This window comes from Lycorma delicatula, chromosome 12, assembly GCF_047948215.1.
Source record: "Lycorma delicatula isolate Av1 chromosome 12, ASM4794821v1, whole genome shotgun sequence".
Lineage (NCBI taxonomy): Eukaryota > Metazoa > Arthropoda > Insecta > Hemiptera > Fulgoridae > Lycorma > Lycorma delicatula.
In genome coordinates this window covers 28,951,431-28,979,145 of record NC_134466.1, presented here as the reverse complement: position 1 = coordinate 28,979,145, position 27,715 = coordinate 28,951,431, and the positions used below count along the sequence as shown (strand labels likewise).

General features: G+C 29.6%; 1 protein-coding gene across 5 annotated transcripts in view; it reads left to right on the top strand.

Annotated features, from left to right (window-relative positions):
* upSET (SET domain-containing protein upSET) overlaps positions 1-27,715 on the top strand; it is a 91,424-nt gene that overhangs the window by 22,521 nt on the left and 41,188 nt on the right. For 2 of the 5 annotated variants that reach the window (XM_075379283.1, XM_075379279.1), the window contains exons 2-8: positions 9,903-10,227; positions 13,644-14,034; positions 14,816-15,020; positions 16,793-16,943; positions 17,572-17,619; positions 21,408-21,610; positions 26,686-26,873. In XM_075379283.1, the coding sequence (XP_075235398.1) occupies positions 10,079-10,227; positions 13,644-14,034; positions 14,816-15,020; positions 16,793-16,943; positions 17,572-17,619; positions 21,408-21,610; positions 26,686-26,873 (1,335 nt within the window). In that variant the 5' untranslated portion in view covers positions 9,903-10,078. Of the gene's footprint in view, positions 1-719; positions 827-6,244; positions 6,367-9,902; positions 10,228-13,643; positions 14,035-14,815; positions 15,021-16,792; positions 16,944-17,571; positions 17,620-21,407; positions 21,611-26,685; positions 26,874-27,715 lie in introns of those variants that run through there. The other 3 variants (XM_075379282.1, XM_075379280.1, XM_075379281.1) reach the window with 3 other exon arrangements.

Sequence of the window (27,715 nt, the reverse complement as noted above, 5' to 3'; positions counted from 1 at the left end):
ACTTAAAAAAATTAAACAATTATTACAGGTAATTGAAGATAAGAGATGTGACTACCAGAAAAAATAACTCTTCTCAGAAAGATACAAGAAGTGAATAAGCATTGTACTATTACGATTGAGATACTCGGGTGTGATTAACTGGGATTTCAATTTTTAACTAATACAAAATGTTGTGTTGTGTGTGCGTCTTTCCACTCACTTGACTATGTTTGTTTGTACATCAGAATAACCAAACCAATCTTAATGAAACTTGCAGGGTTTTATTTAACCGTGATTGAAAAACTGCATTGTTTTATAGGTTTAATACGCTAGAAATGTATTTTGCTGCAAACAGATTTCTTTGTTTCTGAGGATTATCAAGATATATTTTGACCTCCTTGTTGGATAATTATTTTCCTTTACAGAAGATGTAATTTTCAATGTATTAACATATAAGAAAAATTCTTTAACATCTTGAAAGTACAATGAATAGGATTTTTAATGATTTATTACATATAAGGTAGTGATTGATAATCACTAATGAAGTAATTGGGGATGTTTCATTTAAAAATCTTGCTTATGTGTTACGCTTGATTGTGTTTGGGATAAAATTATTTTCCTAGGGAACTTGAAAAAATAGACTTATCTTAAAGCTTATTAGGAAATAGAATTATTTATTGGTTTATTTATCCTTTTGAGTGATTACTGCCTGATACCATATTACTGTTACTTCATTTCAGGGTATAGCCTCTAATCAGTGTCAAGAATTAACATGATTTGGTGAAAATACTTTCAGATGAAAGGGAGAAATGCTATTATTCTGTCAAGGAGATTGAGTATATTTCAGGTTTCATTTTTTACTAGTTAAAGTATAAAATTTACTGTTTGTTTAGAGGGTTTTTTTTTCATTGGAACAATATTTTTCATATCATTCAAGCAACATTGAATAATATTGGTTATGTGTTAATTGAATATTTATTTAATATTTAGATAGTTAAATGATTTCTGGTCTTTTGCTGTTTGCTGATGTTGAAGTAAATACTTTTGTGAAAGTAAAATAACTACTTGCAGCAGAGACTAGTTAGATTAGTTATGTAGTTAGCTAACAGTTATAGGAATTGGAAGAATATGGTGTGTTTGTTGTAGTTAATAGCAACATCAACACAAGTAAAGTAGTATATATATATATATATGTGCATGCGCGCGCGCGCGCATGCACAATCACATACACTGCATAGCCTACTCTGGATAGAGGATAAAAGTTCATTGACCTTTTATTTTTTATGTTGTAGTCTGTTAATGTTGTTTCTTCATGTTGGAAATCATTTTATGATTGACTACTTTATTAGTAGTAGAAGTATATCATGCATGCATGCATGCATGCAAGTGTGTGTGTTGGCTATTTGTTCACTTATGTTGATATTGATGTGGTAACATGATATTGCTGGATTATTGTAAAAAGATTTTTTGTTATTAAATTATGACAATAGAATAGCTAAAATTACTATATTTAACCATGATTGTAAATAGTGCATATTTTCCAACCTTAGTGCATTGTAATCTACCATTTTACATGTATTTCAAATTATTATGTACCGCATAGAAGGTCATGTTGACAATCTCCAAACACTCATCCTTGATCCTCCATCTTATTCCTGTTATCCTATTTCTGCCTCCCCTCCAATACTGATGTCACCAGAATGCATAGTACATGTCACTGAGATTTGTTTACAGCAGGGTTCCATTAATTCTGCAGTGTTGCCTTGCCATATTGTTATTATAAATTTCTTCTACTTTATTAGCATAATCTTTTTTTTAATTTTAGAAATACAAATAAGTTCTGTTTAAGAATTATTTTCCCATCAAGTAATATAAACGGAACTGTTCACTTCTAATGATGTAATAAAGACCAAGGTTAGAGAAATAATTATATAAGAACTATATTCAGCGAGTGTCTGGACAAAATCTGGAGTACTACTGGGGGAAAAAGATTAAGTTTAATTGGAAAGACAGTTAATTGTGATAGGTAAAATACCCATATTGATGTTGATTTTGAAATTAAACAATCACAAACTAAGGAGTGCCTTAAGTGGATTAAGGGGATTTGCATCCTTGTAACCTGTGGTGAAGAGGATTTTTTCTCAGGATGGAAGTAGTGCATTACTGAAGAACATTTTCATTTTGCTTTTAACCTACCGAAATGTATATTGCTGCAAACAGATTTCCATTACACATAGAAAAGGCTCAAACTTCTTCAGGAAAAAATTTACAGAACTATCTGGAAATAGCAATTGAATTATTAACATTGTGTTAAACTCTTGCTTCAATTTGCTCATACATGTGCGCGTGCGCACACACACACACACACACACAGAGAGAGCGACAAGACAGCTACATGTGGGTTATTCCTTATATAGAATCCAAGCTTTTGAGTATTTATGCAAAAGGGATGAGGTAAATGTGTCAGACATAGTATTAGTACTGTTCATGTTACAAAAATTAAACTTTACAGTGCTTGAAATCAACCAGTACTACAACTTTTCATGTGGTTTGTGTTAACTAACTCTCTACCATGGGTTTTTCTCAACCTTGTTAGCAAAAGTTCTGCTTTGGTTTGTTAATTAATATTCTGGCTTCTAACATTTGTTAATTTGAATAATTATTAAATTTTGAAGTAGCCTATTCTTTGAAATAGAATCATATGATGTTCTATTCTATTGTATTCTTTATTTGTACCGCCTATTAGCCTTTATCTCGTTTTTATTTTTTCCCTTCACCTCACCCTCTATAACTGGTATATATATATTTTTTTTGACAACACACGTCAGTTTATTTTTTTTCTTGTATTGTGAAAATTTAAGAGATTATAATATTAATAAACAATTTAATTGCCTAATATCTGTGCAAGATTTACTGCTGTTTTGTTTAGTTTTAGTTATGATAGATGAATGGAAGTTGATCTATGGAGCTAAAAATTTATGTTATAAAAATTATGTAAATCCATATAAATATCAAAGCTCTTGAAATTGAATTTTGTCGAATAATTTTGCTCTTTATATTACAAGATGGTTTCCTTATAATTGATTGTTTAATTTGACTTATTTATTTATATATATATATATATATATATATATATATATATATATATATAAATTATTTTTTTAAGATAAAGTTTAACCTTAGAAAAGCACATTTAATTATGACTTAACTTTCAGGGGAAAGAGGCATTATATTTATGTGTTTATAACCCTTTGGTTCATTATGTCCGTAACAGTTTGTAAGTGATCTATTCATCCGATCAGTAGTTGAAAACCGGTTTCCTCACTTTTTCTTTTAATGAATTCTTACTTCAAGGTTTTTTTTTACAATAATACAAAAGATTGAATTATTATTTTTGTTGCATTTACTATTTAAAGTTGAGTGATTTCATGTCTTTAATAAAATGGATCAAAAGAGAGATAAGAGAATGTGTGAGCTCACTCTCTCTCCCACCCTCCTCTCCCCTTTCTCTCTCACCACCCGCCCCCTCCCACACACATTCTCTCCCTCCCCCTTTCTCCCACCCTCTCTCTCTATCTCTCTCTCTCTCTATATATATATATATATATACACACACACACAACATTTTTTTACAATTATATATTAGTATTTTTTTTACAATTTTTTGAAAATTCAAATAATTCATCAACATACTGACCAACTGTTCTAATTAAATTAAAAAAAAAAAAAAAAACAACTCTACCAAAACATAATAACAGAAAAACCTACAAAAACTAATACTATCAGTTTTTTTTTTAGATTTTTCTGTTACTGTGTTTTGGTGGTTGAATTGTTTTTTGAATATGTACATATATCTGAAGAATGGAAAGAAGGAATTAAGTGAAAATAATGAGATGTAAATTTCCTCTAAAATTAAATAATTGATTTAAAAAAAATGTGTGTATGTTTTCATCGTGTTGTAATTGTTTTCTTGTAACCTGTAATCCATAATGTCCTTTTTATATACAGTCTGGAAGTAATAACTTGATTTTTCACGCTCTCAATATTTATTGTGATCTTTTATTCTTCTTATGGTAGGTTTTATTTTCATTTTAGTTTTATTAAAATTTTACGTTAATTCAATATAGAATGGGTCATGTTTTAAGCATCTTAAAAATAGTTTAAAATATCCTCCATTTTTGTAGTTTTAAAAACAGAATATCCTGTTGGTCTGTTTGAGAGAATTAATAAAAAGTCCTTATGATTTGATTTGAAAATCGATGAAAGTTGTAGTAAAAGTATAAATTATCATTTCATTGTCATCTTTATAACTTATTTCAGTAATGTACAAAACTATATAGATTACATCACACAAACAATTATGCATTAGTTTTATAACCGGTGGATGTAACCACAAGTTACTCGTGAAAATGAAAAATGAACATTTCATGTAAGACTTTGGAGAGAGAAAAAGGAGTTAAATGTTTTGTTTTGGTTTCTTCACTGAATTGAACATACTGTTACACATCATCATGCCCAGTCTGCTGAAATATAGTTGATTATGAAGCCCTAAAAGTTACATATGCACTGGGATTGATTTATACTAAAATCTTTACTCTCAAGGAATGCAACTCCTGACTGCCGCCATTTGTGCATCAAAGCACTTTACATACATCAAAATTAATGAGAAGTATTCTTGGCAGATTGTCTAAAGCAATATATTAATGTATTCCTTTTTGTGGAGAAAATGCAAATACATACATACAGTCTTAATACGCTTTAGGAAAAATATTTATATGATAAAATTACTACTTGTATTTGTTGTTCATTGCTAGACCCACATCATATATGATATATCTTGACTTTTTACTGTTATTATTTTGTTTATTACAAATGGTATAACTGCTTCAAAAAATGTTATTTCATTAAAATTCTTATTATGAAAAACAGTTAAATGTCATATCTTTATTGATCTTCTAATTTTATTAGTAATGTATATAAAGAATTATATTGGTGCTAGAAAACAAGGTTATTTCTTTAAACGATTTTAGATTTAGTCAGTTCAACAAACTTGTGTTGATAGATTTTGCTTTTTGTGATGTTGTGATGTAAAAGTTGTGTTCAGGATAGTCAAAATGTGTTCATGCTTTGAATTTTATCAGAAGTTTGGCTTTTTTGATGTCTTTGAGTATAGTCATAATTTTTATTGACTGTTGCAGTTATATTAAGAATTATTAATAAAATTTAATGCACTGGACGATTAATTTCTATTTTAAACTTAAGTGTTTAAATAGAATGGTTAATGATTTTCATCTTGGTTATTGTGCTGAAGTGAAGTGAAATAAAAATTTGCATCTAATTGCATCCATATTGCGCATCATCAGCTTTATTATTTATTTTATTGATGTGTTAATAAATTTTTAATATGTGATAGCGTGTTATCTATTGTAAATAATTTGTTATCAGTAATTAACTTTTTTTTGTGTAATCAATGCTATATAAATATATATATATATATATATATATAAATATATATATATATATATATATATATAATATTTGCTTCATTGCTTGATGATAACTAATCGGTGAAGTATAAATTAATATTTTATTTTAGCCTTTGGTCATGCTATACTATTCAATCTTAAATTAGTTGCAAGTGGTGGTCTGTTTGAAAATTAAACATTAAAAAATTACTTGTGATCTTGTCTTACAAGTTGCTTCCACCCGTACGTTGTTTTCTGGCAGTGATTAACAGAACAGAGCTAGAAAAAAATTAACTTTAATAAAATTTTGATTGATGTATATTCCCTTATAAACAAATGTTATTTTTTATTTACGCTTTGAATATATGTATTTATTTATTTTAAGTCTTGTTTCAGAGACAAAGTTTAAAAAGGGAAAAATTTTTAAAGAGATCATCTCATGATGATTTTCTCGTTATATTGATATGAATTTTATTTTGTATAGGTCTTCTTGAAGTCTGAAAATAAAAAACAATGATACTAATTTTGATATTCATTCATAAGTATCAAATCTTGCACAAGCTCTCTGGCCATAATCGTTGTAGACAATGCATTTGAATTAGATTGTACTAGTAGAGCTGGCTTAGTTTATTAGCATTATTTTCTTAAGTGACCGATAGGGTATGCTAAAAGTTAAGCCAAAATTAAGAAACATATGATTAATTTAATCTCACCATGATTTTATTTTTGAAGGTATTACAAAGCCCAACTTTACGTGGTAAGCACTTTGTCCATTAGTCCTACTGTCTAGTCGGTGAACAGGAAATTAATTTCTCAGATGATGCGCGTACAGTCCTCCCTACATCCTAGTTATCTAGAGGAAAAGAACTGCGTCCACAGAACTGAGAAATGGAAAGAAGGAATAAAAAAGTAAGGAAAAAAGGTGGGTTATGAGAAAGGTTGATCTACATTTGCGTGGAAGCTAGCTGTACAAAATAAACCAGAATTTATAGACTTGCTGGGATTGCAGCCTGTACACAGCTGTAATACTCTATTGCTGTACCTTCATAGGTTTGGTTTGTTGGTTTGTGTTGACACTCCACAAATTTCATAATATTAAGGTAAAGTAAGATACCTTATAATTTCCCCCAATGAGTAGACAGCCATAACAATAAAAATAGTCCTTTGTTTACAAAAAAAAAGAAGATTTTCTACAAGAACTTTAACATATTATACTCATTGTATAAAATTGTACTGTGTTACTTTCTCAGATTCATAGCCTAATTTATTTGTGATTAGGCTTACTTAAATTTCCAAAAAGTCTTGCAGTCCGTGAAAATGGAATAACAAAATCATCCCTGAGTTTGTTAATAGGTTTTGAAAAAACAGAAGCTATTTTCTTTTTCAGGCAAGGAACATTATTAGTTTATTTTAAATGTTGTTGATCTCAATTATCAATTATTAGGACTTGTTTCCCCCCTGTCCAACAACACTTTAATTTAACATGAGGTTATCGATTATATAAAGTCATCCGGTAAAATTTTGTTTTTACATCCAAGGATATAAAAAATTATTAATTTTCTAATTTGCCTCTTAAGATAGCAAAAAAAAAAAAGATGTGGATAAGTAGTGAAAAAAATCATGTTATATAAGAACTATTGAATGCATTGAGTTACCATCCTGTGCACAGGTTTTCCTTCAAATAAACTTTTTTTTAAAGAACTTTAAACAAATTTTTAGAAGTCGATTAGATAAAACAATTGTAAATTATGTGTTGCAACCCTTTTTTAAAATGCCCTACAATATGATTTGTGTTAAAAAGAGTTTCTAGAAAATAAGTAATTCTTATGATCAGAGTAATTTTACAGGGATTAAAGTTGCAATTTGTGTGCTGCATTAGATGTTAGGGAAATTCCTATGTTAGGTACAGTTGGTAAATTATATATCTTGAGCAGCTGTAAAATGTTATGACTTTATATCAAGGTGGATTATTCTTTAAATTAATCTTGTTCTTGTCTGCTATTAGATTAGATTAATTATTTATTTAAAGAAGAACTGACTGGTGACATATGTACTTTGTTCTTTTATTGTGAGGTTGGCAAGAAATAATTCAGGGTGGGAAAATTATGATGTAATTAGTTAATGAGCATTTAATAAAGACCTAGTTAAAAACAATGAACATCTTTTTTATTATAAATAATATCATTATTAGATGTACACTTATTTTAAAGCTATTTTTATGTTAGTCTCTGATTTCATTTTATGTTATAATATCGGCTTTGAAATCTGGACTTCTATAATAATAATAGGGCTACATCATTAACTTGCATTAAAATATTTTATTTTATAAGAGAGTGTATGTATTTTATTTGCTAATTATTGCAGTGGCTTACACAGGTTGCATGTTTTAATTTTTGTTTTTTGTTTCCTTTTCAACTTTTAATGGTTGCCTGTTACATTATTTGTAGGATTATATAGTAATAAAGAATGTTTGGTGTTTTAAGGTTTGGATAACAGCCAAGTAGTTCACAGCAATTAGATTAATAGCTTCATGTAAATGATATTTAAGTGATAGTTTAAAAAAAATTTTTTTCTTTTTTTTTATCTACGTACAAGTAAAATAGGAGAAAATCTCAAAGTACAATATTTATAAATGAGTTATTAAATTAGAAGATTTTATTTTTTGTTACTGGTGTTAGTTTAATCAATATGATTACAATGTGGAGTGATAAGATCCATATCAAGTTTATTAAAATGAAAACAAACGATGTTTTTTTATACATGCGGATAAATTTATGTTGTTTTGTATGATTTATTTCTTATTTATTTGACCTTGTTTTATTGTTTCTTATCTCATGCTAGGAGGTAATCATTCAGAAAATTCTAGTTGTATCAGGAATTTTTCTTCGTTAAAATTATATGATAACAGCTTCCCGAATGAGTATATAAAAAAAATTGTGCGGTGTAGAAACAAATGAAGTTCTTAATTAATACAATAGAATGCCCATAATTTTTTACCTTTGGAAACATAGGGATAATGAATTGGAGAAAATTACAGATTTCAGGATTCATAAATGTTAGTGTAGTTATAGTTAAAATATGCATGGGAAAAAAAGCTAATGATAGTATTGTAGTCAATTATATTCATGGCAGAAAAAATTGCTCATGTATTTAATAGAGCTGTACTTTTTAATTTTTGTCTTTTAATTTACTAAAATTTGTTTTTTTATTAAGTTCATTAAATCTTTTTAAGAGTTTAAGACAAAACATTTTTGTTTCGTACTATCCTGTGCACTTCATCTACTTCTCTGAACATTACATCATTTCATGGGCAAAACTCAAAACTTCCTCTGTAGTTTTTTCAGTAATTGTGTCTTTATTTTGAACATAAACAAATGATTTACTTTTTAATGTAAGATTTTGAATACAATATGTAAACTGTTTCTCTCATCCATTCTGTTAAATCTTGGTCATATTTTCAGTCTGGTATTTTTTTTGTGATTTTTGTAAAATTTCATGCCTTGATAAATGAATCAATCTGTTAATTTTATTTGTGTATGGCAATAATTTTGAAAAACAAGTACACATAAAATTTATTAAATGCGCCAATAGTATTAATCAGCATTATTTTTTACAACATGATTCTTATCAGTGAAAGAAATGATTGATAAATTATAAAAAAATTAGGCCATATGAATGAAATGTGACTTCTCATAAGTTGTCCTTTTTTCTATATTACTTACAATTTTATGTAAAAAAAGAACTTTTCATTGGAGGGTATCAAATGATTCTAAAATTGTTGATGTAATCTAGGTAGGATGTAACTTAATCAAGTTTAGGATAAATAACAAGTTTTATTAAAAACTTTTCTTTTGTGTTACTATTTATTTAATTCTGTATTCCATCCCCCCTATAAAAGTAGTATTACATGCCTGCCATTTATTCATACTACAGATTGGCAGTGGAATTTTGATGAATGGTAAAACAGACTTTTGTAACCAGTTTAGTGAAGCCTGGACAAATTTTATCTATTGCAATTTTGTGAAGCCTCCATACTCTGCTTGATCTTGCAATTAAAGGTAATTAATCTCGGACTTAGCAATCAGAAGTATAATAAATAAACACCTTCGGCAGTATATTTGTTATACAATTGTCTAAAACATTGTTTTTGTAATAACCAGAGTGGAATATATTCTTTAATTGCTGAAGTGGATGAAGTGAATTGAGGATTACAGAGAACTGATGTATATACACCAGTTGTAGTACATAAAGTAACATAAAATAAAGAAACAAATCTGGTGGCCTCCCATTTATATGAAAAGGGAATAGGATAATTTTTTGTTTTGGGATGACTATCAATACATTGGTTTTTTCATATTGTGGGCTCTAGATTTAGTATAAATTATATTTGATTCCAGAATAAGATTATGCTAATGCAGATTTTTTCCTGAAACCAACTAAAGTGATTTTTTTTTTCAGATTTGCACAGAAGAGCGGTACAGTGGTAGAAACGTAGTCTTTATTTGTGAAATTTTGTCAAGCAGTATTCATCCTGGATAGTGGTAGGACTGGTCAAGACGTCGGTGCCATCTGTTATCAAGCTTGCGGGAAGCGGTGGGGGGAGTTCTGATGCTCCCCCCCGCCTGCTGCCCCGCATGGTGGCGACTTCTGCGACCATCATTCCTGCCCCTAGCAGCCACCAACATCCAACTCTTTCGATCCCTGTTCAAACGCAACAAAAACCTCCTGAACCACCTGCTGATAGTATGAGTCTTATAGTTCAGTTGGGCACTACAAGTGTCGGGTAATTATACTGATTTTTTTTTAAAACTCAGTTTGCACCTTTTTAGTTATTTTATTAATTTTTTTATTTACTTAATCCTTAATTTGTTTTTCCTTTTTTCACCACTGTATATAAAAGAAAATGTTTACACATTCTTTGACAATTTAGTGTGTTTCCTTGAATCACAAAATTTTTTTTTTTTTTTAAATAATGCCAGGAGAACTGTTCGTTTTACCATTTTTGATTAATTGCTCATAAAATGGTTTGAACCGATGCTGATGGTTATTATCAGATACTGTTTTAATATTGTCCTCTTTTTATGTACAATTTACTCTTGACATTTTCATTGAGGCTGGCTGGCAGTCCTAAATTAAGTGATGCTTACTAGTTACTTAGACGGTTTAGAAGAGGAAGTATGTGTGACACTGAATACACTATAATTAGTGTGCAGTTTGCTGAAAAATTCTGGTTATTGTGTTGTTGGCCAGCTCTATAGCTTGGTAGAAGTGAGGAGTGGGATTTTTTCCTTCAAAATGACTTGATATGTCATTGTCATGCTGGGATTTGTCTATTCCTGATTTGGCTGAGGTACATAGCATTTTGGATTTAGAGGTGATTGTAATTACCCATAGTCATTACTAGAGTTCTATGCGGAAATATAAGTAATGTATGTATGCAAGTGTTCCTGGAGAGTCTGTAAAAAAAATATTTATAAAAAATCGAGGTTACATCATTTTAGTCTCTCAAATTTGTGTAAATCTTGTTTTTGATGATATCTTCAAAAAAAAATTTTACTGTGTTCTAATCCTTCACATCAGTTATTAAGTTCCCTTAAAATTATGGAAGCTCTTATTAAATATAAATGAAGGGTGTGAGTGAAGGTTGGCAAATATGAGAAAACTGCTTTTATACAAAGTATTGAGATGCAGAGATTGATTTTTGGTGCTGCTATGTGTAAGTAAAAGCTTCATTAATATCAACATGTGGCCGTGAATCTGTTAGTTACCACAGTGTTATGATCTGTATCAAAAGTTATTTCAGACATTTTATGTTGAACAAAAATTTTATTTATTTTTTTTACAACCAAATCAAATTCACCTTCTAAAACTCTTCTGTAAAAGATTTTAGTGAATTTTTTTATAACAGTTTTCACACGGCGTCTTAGATGTTTTGAGTTATTTATCATTAGTTCCGATTTTTATTAAAGATAAATGCCTTTTTAGTATTACTGTTACTTTATTTTTCAATTTAATTTATTTTAAAATTTTTATTTGCTTTTTATGATTACAATTTTAGAGTAAAGACATTTGGATAGGGATTAATATTTACTGTGAATCAAAATAATTTTAACTTCAGTGTCTTCTCTCAGCTGTTAAATATTTACATACTTTAGGCACTTATAATCCCATTCAAATTCATTTATATGTTGTTGATGTTCATAATCGTTGAAACAGCCGGCAGATTGTCGTATAATTTATATCTTTTTTTTTTCAGTACAAATGTGATTATATTAAGAATATGTTATGTTGTATTATATTTAAATATGAACTCATTTTATTATGCTTTTAATATTTATGTATAGAAAAAGAAAGATATAGAAGAAATTTATTTTCTTAATTATGTGGGTGTGAGGATGAGTATGTATATATCATACAATTATGTATACAAGAGTATAATTTTATACTTAGTCTTAGATGACATTTTAATTTAGTTTATTTTGTTTTGTTTGTAAAGTTCTGGTTGAAGGAATTCAACCTTGACAGTTGATTTGGCTGGTTACAGAAATGCTGACAGTTGTAAATTAGTAATATTTAATGTAAAACGTGAAGTACTGACTATTTAGTAATATGCATCAAGGTTTATTGTAAATTTCATATTATTGCTGTATTAGTTTCTTCACAAGATATTTCAATATTCCAGATTTTAGATTTTTTTTTCTTTAAAAAATATATATTTAAGAAAAAATTAAATAATTAGTTAAGTAAAGTAATGTGTTCCATATTAATTTTATCTTGATGCTACAATATGTCTTCTGGATATGATTTTACCGGTTTCTATGTCCGGTTGTAATTATTTGTCCTATAATTTATGTGGAAAAAATCTAATTGGAAATTGGTTGTTTGGTTTCTTAGTAATTTCAATTCTGATTAATCTTTTTTTGAATTTGGAACTTAATTGGATGAAAATCAGAGATTCTATTGCTACACCATGAAGGTTCACTTCTAATTATTATCTTGCAATCCTTTTTTTTTTGTTTTTTTTTTTTTGTAAGTATGTGTATAATTATATAAAAAAAGTGACAGTTTTAAAAAATGTGCATTTTTTAATATTATTGATTAAAAATCACATTATGTATCGTATTGCTTCTGTGTTAGGGCTTACAATAATGTACTTATTATTTATAGTACAGATTAAAATCAATTATGTGTCTGTATTAAAAGTTCTTTAGCTTTCTCAGTAATAACCTCAGCTTTACATTAGGCTTTTATACAGTCTTTGAACAGGTAACATGTCATTGAAAATATCCGTAGGGAAAACCTTCCCTCACCAAATTAATACATACTTATAATAAGAACAAACAACAATATACCGGATATGATCTAAAGATTTGGAGGCTTTAGAGTTGATGTTCATTTTAGATTAGCCCTGACAAGAATTACTGAAAATACTCTGGAAAGAAGGGGGATCAAGAGTACTGGTTAAATGTGATTAAGAAAGGTGTGATGTACCCACAGATAGACTATGAATTGAAAAATAACCCCAAAGGAATGCTTCAAAAGTCCCTCCCTGAATCTTCCTTAAAAAAAAACCTCAACCTAAGAATTGTTGACGGGTAAAATAATCCACTTGAAAAAAAATTGTTCAGCCAGATTCCCACTGGAAATAATTAAATTTACTATTGTCTGAAGAGTAGTTTACATCCTGTTTACAATTTAAAATAATAAGAAAAGCTGTCAAAGTGTCACATGACATTTCAAAGGTTAAAAAAGGTGTAGTTGATCACAGCATTGGTTATCTAATATGTAATAGTTTGTGTCAGAGAAACAAACTTATTGATGTAATGGTGTACAGATAATTTTGTATACTTATATAACAAGTAAAAAAGAAAAAATAATCCCTAATTGGCAATAAATTTACCACTGCTATTCATATTGTAAAGTATATATGTATATACAAATAATACATATACCCATCTGTGGATCATAATCTGTACTTCATTATTAGGCAATAAAATATGCTTTTGGGGTTACAAAAATACAGTTGGCTTTTGTGGTTTCAGTGTTGATTAGATTTTTTAATTTTTCAGATTTCTTTTACTTAACTGAATTTATGTTGTCTGTATGCTTTAGTAATTATTATTTTTGTAATATGCTGTTACAGTTATGATATTTAATGACCTAAAATATTTGATTTAATTAGTTGTCATTCTGATATAGATACACGCCTGGTTTGAATAGCACCAGCGTGGGGTCAGTCGCAGTTACAAATCATGCACCAGCTAGTACGGCTAATCGTATGGTCAATGCAAACCAAATTCAGGTCGCCAAACATCGTTTACCGATGACCATAAACAGACAACCTCAACAACACACATTACCCGTTAGAAACATCGCTGCTCTTGCTCGACCGATACAGCAAACGCAACAAGTGATGACAACAAGTTCTTCGACAATACCCCAGGTTCAAAACAATCAGAACTGCACACCAGTCGTTGCCGGCAGAGTTCTTGCGAGCCCAGTTAAAGATGCTAGTCTCGATGATGATCTTCTTGAGGGTGTGGTGGAAAAGAGGCCAAAATATCACAAACATCTTCCACTTAATTATCAGGTATGTCACAGGATAAAATTTTTTTTTGTAATTGTTTAAATTTAATTTGATTTGTTGTGTATTTGTAATTTTACATGACCTGTTTAGTATGTCTAAGTTATAAAAATCTCTATTAGTTAATATTTGTGACAAATTATCTCATATAGACGCTATTGTAAGTAAAGAATTAATTTTTACTTAATGCTATTAGAATAGCTAGTAAATTTGTCAGTTGGTAATAAATTGCTAAGTAAATTTCCAGTGTTACTGAATATCACCTTCAATTCATATTTCTAATAATACATTACTTCCTATTTTCTTAACTAGATTTGAACATTTGTACTACTGTTAAGTTTATTGGATGTTATATAATGATTATGCAAAGGCTCCATTAAAAAAAAAATCTTTTTTTTATGATATGTCTTTGAGAATTGTTAAATTAAGACTTGTTTTATAGTTTTGAATGTAGTTTTACTAGATATTTTAATAAACAAGGAGCAAAATTTGAAGTTAATTAGATTAATGATGTAGTTGTTGATTCTGAGTATACTGTTGTTTATTATGATGATTGATAATGAAACAAAGATTGTTAGTTTATATCCTTTCATTTTGGAATAAAATGTGTTATATTGTTTATACTAGAAAAGAAATTACTGAAGGAAGGGTGTCATATATATTGTTCATTGTAATTTATATAATTATTTCTTTTCTTTGGAATTTGAACATGTTTTTATGCTTATAAAAATTTTGTACTGATGGTGTATAATTTTGTAAATGTTTGTTTTTGGTTTTTTCTCGGTAGTATGTCCTTCAGGATCATAATTATGGTGCACCACCACCACCTACGCCCCCAGCAGTTTCACCTTCTAAATCGCCTATTAATGGTATGCCGGCAAGTAATGGTATATCAGTCAGTCATAGTCATGGGCATGTTCACGGCAGGTCACCGACGCACTCGCAGAATAACAGTTATTCATCAACTGTTATGTTCAACAATTCAAGACAAGGTGGGTTATGTGACTTTATTATTATTATTATTACTACTGTTTTCATTGTTCATCTGTCACAAATTCTTTCCTGTTATCTAGTAGCTTAACAAAGCTGAACAATTTATGCGTGATTTCACTTTCTTCTGACCTATCTTTCCTTAAGATTTTTTCAAGACTTCTTTTTCACATTATCCACCTTATTCTTGAATTGTTCTTCCTATTATGATTTTATTTCATCCTCATCTGTTTTGTGCCATTTGTAATGATCAGACTTATACTCATCCTTCACCTTTATATGGTACCCTAAATCCAGATTCTTTTGGTTTTTATTTCTTTCTCATTCCCTTGTTGATTTTTCACTTATTTTATTGTCCTCGTAAACATCCAAAATTCTGAATCTTGTACTACAATAAGGAGATTTTTAAGATTCAAATTGAGAAAGAGCAGACCTAGTTATTCAGTCTTCAGCCAAAAAATACTTTTTTTTACACTACTAATCTACTGAATAATTTATCCTAGTTCCTGTTTACTTAGCGACCCAGAATCTGATATACTAATTTAGAATCTTGATAAATGTAAACCATTGTCAAAGTAGGTGACATAACCCATTTTGAATAGGGCAAGTTTTTATGCGATACGTAATTTTATCATGTCCAGTTAAGAAGATAACGTGTGTGGTTCACACAGACAAACTTCCTTCAAGTTGGTCTGTATGATCTAAAGATATATAAGAAGTCCTTTTTTTTTTTTAAATATTTTTTACTGGTTTTTTCAGTGAGCAGCTTGTTTATCATGTCTTATTTAAGGAAAAAGTGTTAAATTCTGGTTTTTGTGGATTGTTTATATTGTAAAGTGTGAAACAGTAAATTGTGTTCATGTAATTGCAGCTTTTTGTTTATGTAGGGTTCAGTTTTTTCTTTCTTTTTTATCTAGGAAGTAGTTCATATTAATTACATACGTTATTTCACAGGCTGTAGATGAATTTTCTTTTTTCACATTGACATGTCAGTATGATGGTTTGTACACATCTGTTTGTTAGGAGCCTGTCAAAAATAAATAAAAGAATTTGTTGATAATTAAAAAGAATTGTGTGTAAATATATATATTAATAACATGCATGTTGTGCTGCCATTAAGCCTACTCAGAGAAGAATTGAAGTTTTAAACAAAAAGTGTTAAATTCCCTATCATGAAGAATGTACACTAACATTTGTTTTTAATATATAACAATTGTGTGCTCTTGTCATTTTGCAGTCTTTGTTTAAACTGTCATTAAAAGAATTAACTCAAAATATTCTGCCATATCTATGTTTGTAAAAACAATGTGAGCCTTTATGAATTTCCAAGAGTCGATTCCACTTTGTTGTGGAAAGTTTAATTGGTCATTGCAGCAGGTATGTTGGTCCATTAACTGTTAAACAAAAAGTTGTTTTGTCAAGGAACACACTTATTTTTATTTTGGGCCAAATGTTCTTGAGTGTTTTTGGTCCACATAGGTACAAAAGATTTTATTCAGGTAATTATTTCATTATCTTCTCTCTTAATTCCCTAGCAAATAAGTGAAAGGTTTTTTTTACATATAAATTAAAACAAAAATTTAAGTATATGTAAACTTAAAAAAAAAAAAAAAAAATTACTTTTAATTAATTAATATTAGTATTTTTTTTAAATAATGTAAAATTAATTGTATTTAATTAATATAAATTAAATATAATATTTGTATCGTAAATTGGATGCTTCTAATTTTTTTTATGCTTTATTATTATTATTATTAATATTAATCTATTGTAGTTACTGGTGTGTCATCTACTGCAAATGATGTGGAAAGTGATGTTAGTAGCGATGGTGAACGGGAAGTTGAACCTGAAGGTGAAGAAACAGAAACGGCACCTGAGGGTGAAGGTGATGGTGATGATGAGGATAGTGTTACACGTTGTATATGGTGAGTCCCCCATCTTTTATTAATTACCATATTATTAATTGTCTTGCATATGCCATTTCCTCTTTTTCAAGCTGAAGAACTAATTCATCCAGTTACCCCTATGAATGAAATGGCTGTTGGGTAAACATGGCCTTCTCTTAAATTGTTACCACAAAAAAGTATTCCCACACCTTACTAATAACCAATCACAATCGTTAAAACTGTAAACGGTGTCTGAAGTAACAGATACCATTCTGAAAATGGTGCATATTTTAATTTATGTGCTATTCTTCTCCCACAGAGTTTTTTTTAGAAGGTTATTTTGTTAAGTTAGAGATAATTAATTAAAATATTATTGGTAATTATTTATCAGGTTTTAAAATTAACCTTAAGTGATTTCAAAATATCTACTAACAGAAATTACGGTGCGTGTTACAGTGCTGCACTTGTTCATTACAGCTATCAGTACCACTGAGATTTCAATGCTATTGTATGTTGTTAATAGGCTTATTTCATTGACTAGATTTACTTTCCAGTAAATGTAATTTTAGATGTAAATGCAATAGATATATTAAATGCATTTAATTAATAAGTTATAGATAATATTTGTAACCTTGAAGTAAGCTTTATATCTTTTTTTTTGTTACAGTGATTTCCAACATGATGATGGGTATATGATTTGTTGTGATAGGTGCTCGTAAGTATTTTTTGAATTGATATTTTATTTATTTCATTATAATATTTATTAACGTCATATTTATACATGTGTATATATGAACCCTTTCAAAATGCCCTTTCTTCTAGTTGGGAGACCTATACTCAATTTATATTGATAATTAATTTAAATTGATAATTCTACTCAAAAAGGAAATTATTAAAATTGATTAAATAAAAATAAATAAATTTCTTATTCTGATTGGTGCCTATTATACATTGAGTAGACCACATTAATGGGTATTCATGATATTCCATCGATAAAAAGGTCCCAGCTTTTGACTAAATAAATTAATAGAAAATGTTGTAAAAGATTGATCAGAGCTGCATCATAAAATAAACACTGTTAGTGCCTTCTTAACTGCATCTACTTGGAAAATGTTTTTAAATTTATTCACTTTTTATGTACTATTCATACCATTTACTCTAATCAAATTCTCTAATTACTTTTGTTAAAAACTTTTATGTGCTTAAGTTGTTTCACACAAAACATAAAATAGTTGGTTTTTTACCCCAATATTTTTTCTTTTACTCCAGTTTTCTTAAAAACTACTAAAAATCTAGTTCTGTGACTTTTTTTTTCAGGTCAGATTTCATGTAAAATCACAAAATTTACTCCTTATTTTGGGTCTCAATAATTACAATCAGAATTAATTTTAACCAAAGGCACAGAAATAGGACAAAATATCTCACCAACTAACAAGGCATTTCTGAACCTATATTTGTATAAAATTGCACACACACACACACACACACACATATATAATACCCAAATTTTAGAGTAAATTAACTGCTGTAACATAACCATACCACCACTGCTTCACATAACCATTGGTTATGTGAAGTTAAAAAAAATTGTTTGTGTGTGTGTGTGTGTGTGTGTGTGTGTGAATAATATAGTTTAATAGAAACCAGTATTTTATAGTAGCCATATCATTTCAGAACAAAATATTAATTTCTTATATGTAAGAAAATAAATATTTCTTACTTGCAAAATCATTTTCCCCCAGTATTGAAATACAACCAATTATTAAAAGCTAAAGAAGTGTAATAAAAATTTTTTTTTACACAACTTGTTTGTGAAAATAAGAAAACAGTACAACTTTTCCAAGTAAAATGTATTTGACAGTTTTATTACATTAAATATGTTAAGTTAAACCAATAGTGATTATGAGTGCTGTTAAGATTCTAAGTTAAGATTCCTCTCTACGAGTAAGTTCTCAATGTTGACTCATGAGTTATTCTTGATTTTGAATATTTTGCATATCTCTTATTCTGTTTTCTAATTGTTAGTTTTGTCTGTCGGTATTACATTAAAGATTTTCAAAAAAAAAAAACTGTATTTGTACATTTTTTATTCTCTACAAACAGTAATTTTTACTATTATTTTTTGTTCTAAGCGGTAACAAAATAGTATTATTTTATTGATCTAGAAAAAATCAAATGCAAAACTGTTAGTGCCTTCTTAACTGCATCTACTTTGAAAATGTTTTTAAAATTTATTCACTTTTTATTATTATTTTTAAACAAAATGGTTAAGCTAGAATTATATAAAACACACAGTATGAAGTCTGCATTCATCCTCAGAGTAATAAGTAAGTACAAAAGTAACAATTTGTGTTAATGAAAATTACTTGACCCATATTACTTTCATGTTATAATTAAAGATAAAGAAAATTGTGACATTGTTCTGTAAAAGCAAATATTTTAATTTTATTTTAAGTGAAGTCGGTTGGAAGTTTTTTAAAATGGTTTGGTTATTTGTGAAAATGGCAATCAAAGAAGCATAATTCTTTCTTGTTCTTCGAGTGGTGTTTTACAAAAACAGTTCATTTATTTGGGTTGATAGACGTTTTTTGATCAGTTTATATGATCAACAGTGATCTGCAGCACATTTTTTACAATGCAATTTAATGTTTTCCTCAATCTCTATATATGTCAAAACATCAAATTAATTTTTTTCTCCATTATAGGTAGTACAAAACTGTCAGTAATTGAGATGATTAGTGAATAAAATGATTAAAGATAAATCAGAGAACTAAAGATATAAAAAAGTAAAATAAAGAAGATAATGAGTAGATCACTATAAAACACAAACAGAGAGGATGGAAAGAGAAAAAACAAAAAGTCAATAGTATCCGACAAATGGAGATGAAAGAAAAAGAAGGTGTATTAAGTGAAACACAGGCAATTAATAAAAATAATGTTAAATACCAATAAATAGCAGAAAACAGAAACAGCAGAATGTAAAACTACAAATTATATATTAGGGATGCCAAATAAGTTATAAAAACCTTTTATGAGCTGAAAAGAAATCCATAATTAATGTAATTACAGAAATGTGTATATAAATGAACTGCGGAAATTGTTTATGGTCACTTATTTTGCTCATAGTTAAATTTAATTACTTTTATTATTATACTAATTTAGGTAACTGTTATTGCTTTGTGTGTAGGTTCCTATTAGGGTGCATTTATTTAGACAATGTATTATAACAATTTGTTATTGAAATTGTGTAATTAGTACTTGGCTAGAAATGATGCAGTCATACAGAAATTATAATATCATTCTTGCTGATGTCTCCTGCTTTGACCTTATGAAGAGTCTGCCACATCTATTTTTGTCTCCTGTACAAGTAACTGTTCTCTTTTGGAATTTGTCAAAGACTCTCTGCAACCAAGCATTACCCAATCCTTCATTAATCACTGTGTAATTAGATGTTCTATGCGTTTGGTTTGTTTCATTTTTTTTTTTTTTTTTAATTTTCAGCAATTTCTATTTTTCACTAGTTATTAAATTACATTTCTAAAGCGATGAGTAATACACTTCATAAATGTGATTTAAATTATACCCTGTGTTAAATGGGATATGAATATAGAGAATTACGAAGTTAAATAGAAACAAGATAACGACGCTATGGCTACAGAGTTGTCTGATTGCTATAGAAAAAAAATTCAGAAGTGTGAAAAACCATTAGCCATCAAAGTAAAATGTTTAAATAAACTGATACTGATTTAATTAAAATGTATACTGTTAGGAATGAATCTACAAGTTTTTTATTTTCATTGTTTTCCCTTCAGTACTTTGACAAAAATCTACCTTGTGAAAACATACAGTTGTATGGCCTGTACGTCTGCTTACATTGCATGGTAATGTTGGATTAGAAAAGCACTGTGTAGAGAATCTAGCATGTGTATTGTTGGTAATATTACCAAGCAGTATTTTGTTATAATTCTCAGCATAGTGTTATATTAGACTGTGGAAATGGATGATTAGTTATTTTTATTTAAATTTCTGTAACTGAAAGGAGGAAGTATTACTGTCAATCAAAAAAAAAAATGATTGACAGATCCTTCATTCAGATTTGTGATTGTGTTCATTTATAAGATGTAAGTAATTCTTTTGTAAACATTAAAAATGAATCATTCTAGCATTGAGTGAATTGTTGATTTTTGTTGTTATTTTACTGTTCTGTCAGTATTAGTTTCTATTAGTTATTATAAAGTTTATAGTAAATGAATTGTATTTTGGTATTTATAATTTGTATTTAATTTTAATTGCTACTTTATAAGTTATTTAAAAGTACTAAATACTATTTATAAGAAATTTATACATGCAAATCTCTCAGTATCCTTGTTTAACTATGATCATGCAACAACTTACATATACACACAAAATATTTGTGTGCTATATTAACATTTTTAATTAGTGGCATTACTCATTAATTAGTTGGCTAACTTTGTAACTATTTATAATTTCTGTAACTTACAGGGTGTGGCAGCATGTTGATTGTATGGGTATTGATAGAGGAAATATTCCTGATGAATATCTGTGTGAAAAATGTCAACCAAGACGTGTAGAAAAACAGAGAGCGATAGCATTACAAATTAGAAAACGAAGGGAGTTGTTTGATACATCAGACTCATCGAGTGAAACGTCTTCTAGCTCAGATAATCCAGCTGCTGTTAAACCTGGTATGTGTTCTTGAATTGTTTATTTTAAAATAAAATACAGTCAGGTTTTGATTCTGTTACCTCACTCCATTCTTCACAGACCAAAAACATGTTTTACTGAAAAATTGAACAACATCTGCTGAAAAATTCTAAAAGTAGTTAGTATAATTGATAAAAATCAATCACATTTTTGGGGAGAGTTGTTTTTAACAGATTAAAAAGTGCTATCGATGATGGAAATATAATTTGGTTGTATTCATTGACTTGTCTTGTTTGTTTGAGACTCCTTAAAAGGGACTTTTTCCTGATTAAATTATACTGCATTGGAAATAACGAAAGTGCTTAAAATTGGTTGTTGATTATTTTAAAAGAAAGAAAGCAGTTTTTTAAGTTATATTAATCGGTAAAGGTATAAATACCAGATTTAGAGTTTTAGAGGGAAATATATTGTAAAACTCTTATTGTTGTACATTTTTGTAAATTATATGGAATCTTATGTGAATGTTCTATAGATTTGTTTGCAGATGAAATGGAAAAATCTCTTTAAATCACACACTTTGAAAAAAAAAATTAGTTGATGGTCTCTAACACTATGTTAGTATCGTACTTTAATGCTACAAGACAGTTTCATGAACTACAGTCTCCAAAAATACTATTTGAGATAATTACTGATTACAGTATAGAATCCATACATATGAACAGTTACATATGTCCACTTAGCTCCTTCTCTATGAATCATGAGACCTTGCCGTTGGTGAGGGGGCTTGAGTGCTCAGGGATACAGAGTAGCTGGACCGAAGGTGCAACCATATCGGAGAGGTATCTGTTGAGAGCCAGACTAAGGAATGATTCCTGAAAGAGGGCAGCAGCTCTTTCAGTAGTTGTTAGGGGCGTAAGTCACAATGACTTAAACGGCCGTATCAACATCACTCAGTCCTCTGAGTACTGCGCAGCTGAAAGCAATGGAAAACTACAGCTGTTTTTTTTTTCCAAGAAAATGTGGCTCTGCATTTTCAAAAACAATAATGGAGGCGCCTTCCTTGGTAAAATATTCCGGAGGTAAAATAGTCCCCCGTTCGGATCTCCGGGTGGGGACTACTAAGGAAGGGGTCACCAGAAAAGTAAAAAATAACATTCTACGAGTCGGAGCGTGGAATGTTAGAAGCTTAAAAAAGGTTGGTAGGCTAGAGAATTTAAAAAGGGAAATGGATAGGGTAAACGTGGATATAGTAGGAATTAGTGAGGTTTGGTGGGAAGAGGAAGGCGACTTTTGGTCGGGTGACTTTAGAGTAATTAACTCAGCGTCAAATAATGGGCAGGCAGGAGTAGGTTTCGTGATGAACAAGAAAATAGGGAGGAGAGTGGAGTATTTCAAGATGCATAGCGATAGAGTCATTGTAATAAGGATAAAATCAAAACCTAAACCGACAACGATTGTTAACGTCTATATGCCTACAAGCGCCCATGATGATGATGAGGTAGAATGTGTATACGAAGAGATTGATGAAGCAATTAAACACGTAAAAGGAGATGAAAATTTAATAATAGTTGGAGATTGGAATGCAAGCATTGGAAAAGGCAAGGAAGGAAATATAGTGGGTGAATACGGGCTGGGCAAAAGGAATGAAAGAGGGGACCGACTTATAGAGTTTTGCACGAAGTATAATTTAGTAATTGCCAACACCCAATTTAAAAATCATAATAGAAGGATATACACTTGGAAAAAGCCAGGCGATACTGCAAGGTATCAGATAGATTATATCATGGTTAAGCAAAGATTTAGAAATCAACTCGTGGACTGCAAAACTTACCCTGGAGCAGACATTGATAGCGACCATAATTTGGTGATAATGAAATGTAGATTGGGGTTTAAAAACCTGAAGAAAAGGTGTCAGATGAATTGGTGGAATTTAGAGAAGCTTGAGGAAGAGGAGGTAAAGAAGATTTTTGAGGAGGACATCGCAAGAGGTCTGAGTAAAAAAGATAAGATAGTAAATGTAGAAGAAGAATGGGAGAATGTTAAAAAGGAAATTCTTAAATCAGCAGAAGCAAACTTAGGCGGAATAAAGAGAACCGGTAGAAAACCTTGGGTTTCAGACGATATATTGCAGCTGATGGATGAACGTAGAAAATATAAGAATGCTAGTGATGAAGAAAGTAAAAGGAACTATCGGCAATTAAGAAATGCTATAAACAGGAAGTGCAAACTGGCGAAAGAAGAGTGGATTAAAGAAAAGTGTTCAGAAGTGGAAAGAGAAATGAACATTGGTAAAATAGACGGAGCATACAGGAAAGTTAAGGAAAATTTTGGGGTACATAAATTAAAATCTAATAATGTGTTAAACAAAGATGGTACACCTATATATAATACGAAAGGTAAAGTCGATAGATGGGTGGAATATATTGAAGAGTTATACGGAGGAAATGAATTAGAAAATGGTTTTATAGAGGAAGAAGAGGAAGTTGAGGAGGATGAAATGGGAGAAACAATACTGAGATCTGAATTTAAGAGAGCATTAAAAGATTTAAATGGCAGAAAGGCTCCTGGAATAGATGGAATACCTGTAGAATTACTGCGCAGTGCAGGGGAGGAGGCGATTGATAGATTATACAAACTGGTGTGTAATATTTATGAAAAAGGGGAATTTCCGTCAGACTTCAAAAAAAGTGTTATGGTAATGATACCAAAGAAATCAGGGGCAGATAAATGTGAAGAATACAGAACAATTAGTTTAACTAGTCATGCATCAAAAATCTTAACTAGAATTCTATACAGAAGAATTGAGAGGAGAGTGGAGGAAGTGTTAGGAGAAGACCAATTTGGTTTCAGGAAAAGTATAGGGACAAGGGAAGCAATTTTAGGCCTCAGATTAATAGTAGAAGGAAGATTAAAGAAAAACAAACCAACATACTTGGCGTTTATAGACCTAGAAAAGGCATTCGATAACGTAGACTGGAATAAAATGTTCAGCATTTTAAAAAAATTAGGGTTCAAATACAGAGATAGAAGAACAATTGCTAACATGTACAGGAACCAAACAGCAACAGTAGCAATTGAAGAACATAAGAAAGAAGCCATAATAAGAAAGGGAGTCCGACAAGGATGTTCTCTATCTCCGTTACTTTTTAATCTTTACATGGAACTAGCAGTTAATGATGTTAAAGAACAATTTGGATTCGGTGTAACAGTACAAGGTGAAAAGATAAAGATGCTACGATTTGCTGATGATATAGTAATTCTAGCCGAGAATAAAAAGGATTTAGAAGAAACAATGAACGGCATAGATGAAGTCCTACGCAAGAACTATCGCATGAAAATAAACAAGAACAAAACAAAAGTAATGAAATGTAGTAGAAATAACAAAGATGGACCACTGAATGTGAAAATAGGAGGAGAAAAGATTATGGAGGTAGAAGAATTTTGTTATTTGGGAAGTAGAATTACTAAAGATGGACGAAGCAGGAGCGATATAAAATGCCGAATAGCACAAGCTAAACGAGCCTTCAGTAAGAAATATAAGTTGTTTACATCAAAAATTAATTTAAATGTCAGGAAAAGATTTTTGAAAGTGTATGTTTGGAGTGTCGCTTTATATGGAAGTGAAACTTGGACAATTGGAGTATCTGAGAAGAAAAGGTTAGAAGCTTTCGAAATGTGGTGCTATAGGAGAATGTTAAAAATCAGATGGGTGGATAAAGTGACAAATGAGGAGGTATTGCGGCAAATAGATGAAGAAAGAAGCATTTGGAAAAATATAGTTAAAAGAAGAGACAGACTTATAGGCCACATACTAAGGCATCCTGGAATAGTCGCTTTAATTTTGGAAGGACAGGTAGAAGGGAAAAATTGTGTAGGCAGGCCACGTTTGGAATATGTAAAACAAATTGTTAGGGATGTAGGATGTAGAGGGTATACTGAAATGAAACGACTAGCACTAGATAGGGAATCTTGGAGAGCTGCATCAAACCAGTCAAATGACTGAAGACAAAAAAAAAAAAACTTAGCTCTGTAACAAAATTCAAAAATTGAAATTAAATAAAGGTGAATTGTTCATGTAATTGAGTGTGGAAAATATAGTCATTGTCAAAAATAATCTTATAGTACTAACAATGTTGTAATTGCTTATTTCCAGAGTTATTGGTTAGACATCAGTGATTGATTACTGTTTAGATTGTATGCTCCTCATAACTATGTTTTTCTCTTAAATTACAATATATTGTATATCAACAGCTTTTACAAGAGAACCTGTACTTAAGAATATATAAATTTATTTATTTTATTTATTTATTAAATGTTTCATTCTAATACCTAGGAACTTAAATACTATAAAAAAATCCAAAATGCATTTTGCAATGACTGCATCAAAAATGTAAACAAACAGATGAAATGGTATAAAGTTGTTAAAATACTTTACTGGATCAAGTACATTGTTGACAAAATTATGTTGTTTTGATTTTGAACAACGCATTCATTAAGTAAATCTTGTTTATTCACAAAACATTGTATGGATTGTCATTGGATTAAATCTTTAAACTGAGTTTATCATCATAATGTACAATATCAGAGCAAAAAATAATACTGTTAAAGTAAAAATAAATGAATAATTTATTGTTTTATAAAGAGTCATGCTGTACAACAATTTTTCTAATAGAATTATGAATAAATATTACTAAGGTATAGATAGCATTATACTGTCTTCAAATGTGAAGTTAAATTCCATTTAGATAGTTTATAGTTCATGATCTTGATTTAAAAGTGATGTTATTTCTATAATTTTTAAAACATTTATGATTATATATAAAAGATAAAGTATTTTTACTTTGTTTCATTTGATTTTGATATTTCGCTTATGAAATTATCCTAAATTATTCAAGATTAAATGTTTGATTTAAATACCAATCATTAACATATTAATAAGCAATTATGAATAATTATGTTATTAAATTAATTTGCTGTGGCTTAATGAAAATTCATGGTTTGATTTTTCTAAAAAAAAAAAACTTAAATTTCATTTTGAAAAGTGAAGAATTTCATGTAAACAAAAAGGTGTAGAAATTAAAGTTTTTACTTATTTATTGCTATGAATGTTTTTCAGCTGTTAGAAAGAGAGCTGTTGTTGCAAGGCGTCGTAGTGAACCTGTTAGAAAGTCATCTCTCAGTGCAACAGCAAAACCCCGTCGTGAATCTGCAAAAGAAGTTTCCAATCAGCCTTCATCTAGACAAAATAATAGGCAAACTAATCGAAAAAGGCATGTTGATAAACGACCTCCAGCAAGAAGAAAGGTATTTTAAGAAATATAATCCTCTTCCAAATATACTCATGTTTGATCATTAACTATAGTGCTGTATTTCTCATTCTCTTATTTAATTTTTTACATCCGTTAACATATCTATTTCATTCTGGTCTAAACCTTTATCTTTATACTTTTCCAATAAATATATATATATATTTTTATTTTTTTTTGTAAAAATATGATTCCATGTAATTAATGTGCTCGTGCTCTCCCACTTTCCCCTCTGTGGAAAAACTATACAGCACTTTCAGAATTATTTTATTCTTTATTAATTTTTTGGTACACTAGAACATTCCAGTGTATATTTATAATAATTTCTAGTTACAGCTAATTATTAAGCGTGGGTGGCAATATGCCTTGAAACATTTCGGCTGTAAATTTTATTATGCATTCCCAAACACTGGTCCTGTATAATAACAATGTTGTTTCTCTGATATGGGCTGGAACGTTTTCAGCTAGATTGGTATGTTAATAATAATATTAAAAATGGCTGTTGTAGATATAAAAATTTTCCAGTCTGACACTTCATATTTTAGGTAAGATGTAAACCATTACTTAAGAGTGTTGAGATACGTCCAGAATTGTCTTATGTTAATCTCAATACACCCCCCCCCCCCCACGAGGGAGAACACCCGCCTTGTGATGTCTCTGGTCGCCACACCACCCCCTCTGTTCCTAGCCATAAGTGTTTAATCGGAGGACATCTTCTTGCCCTCAGACTGATCACATCCACAGTCAACAGTCGGCCTCATGAGATGCCACTGATGCAAATGCCTTGAAAGACATTCACGTCAGTAAATTCCTCCTTAGTCAGGTTTTGCCTTCAAAGAA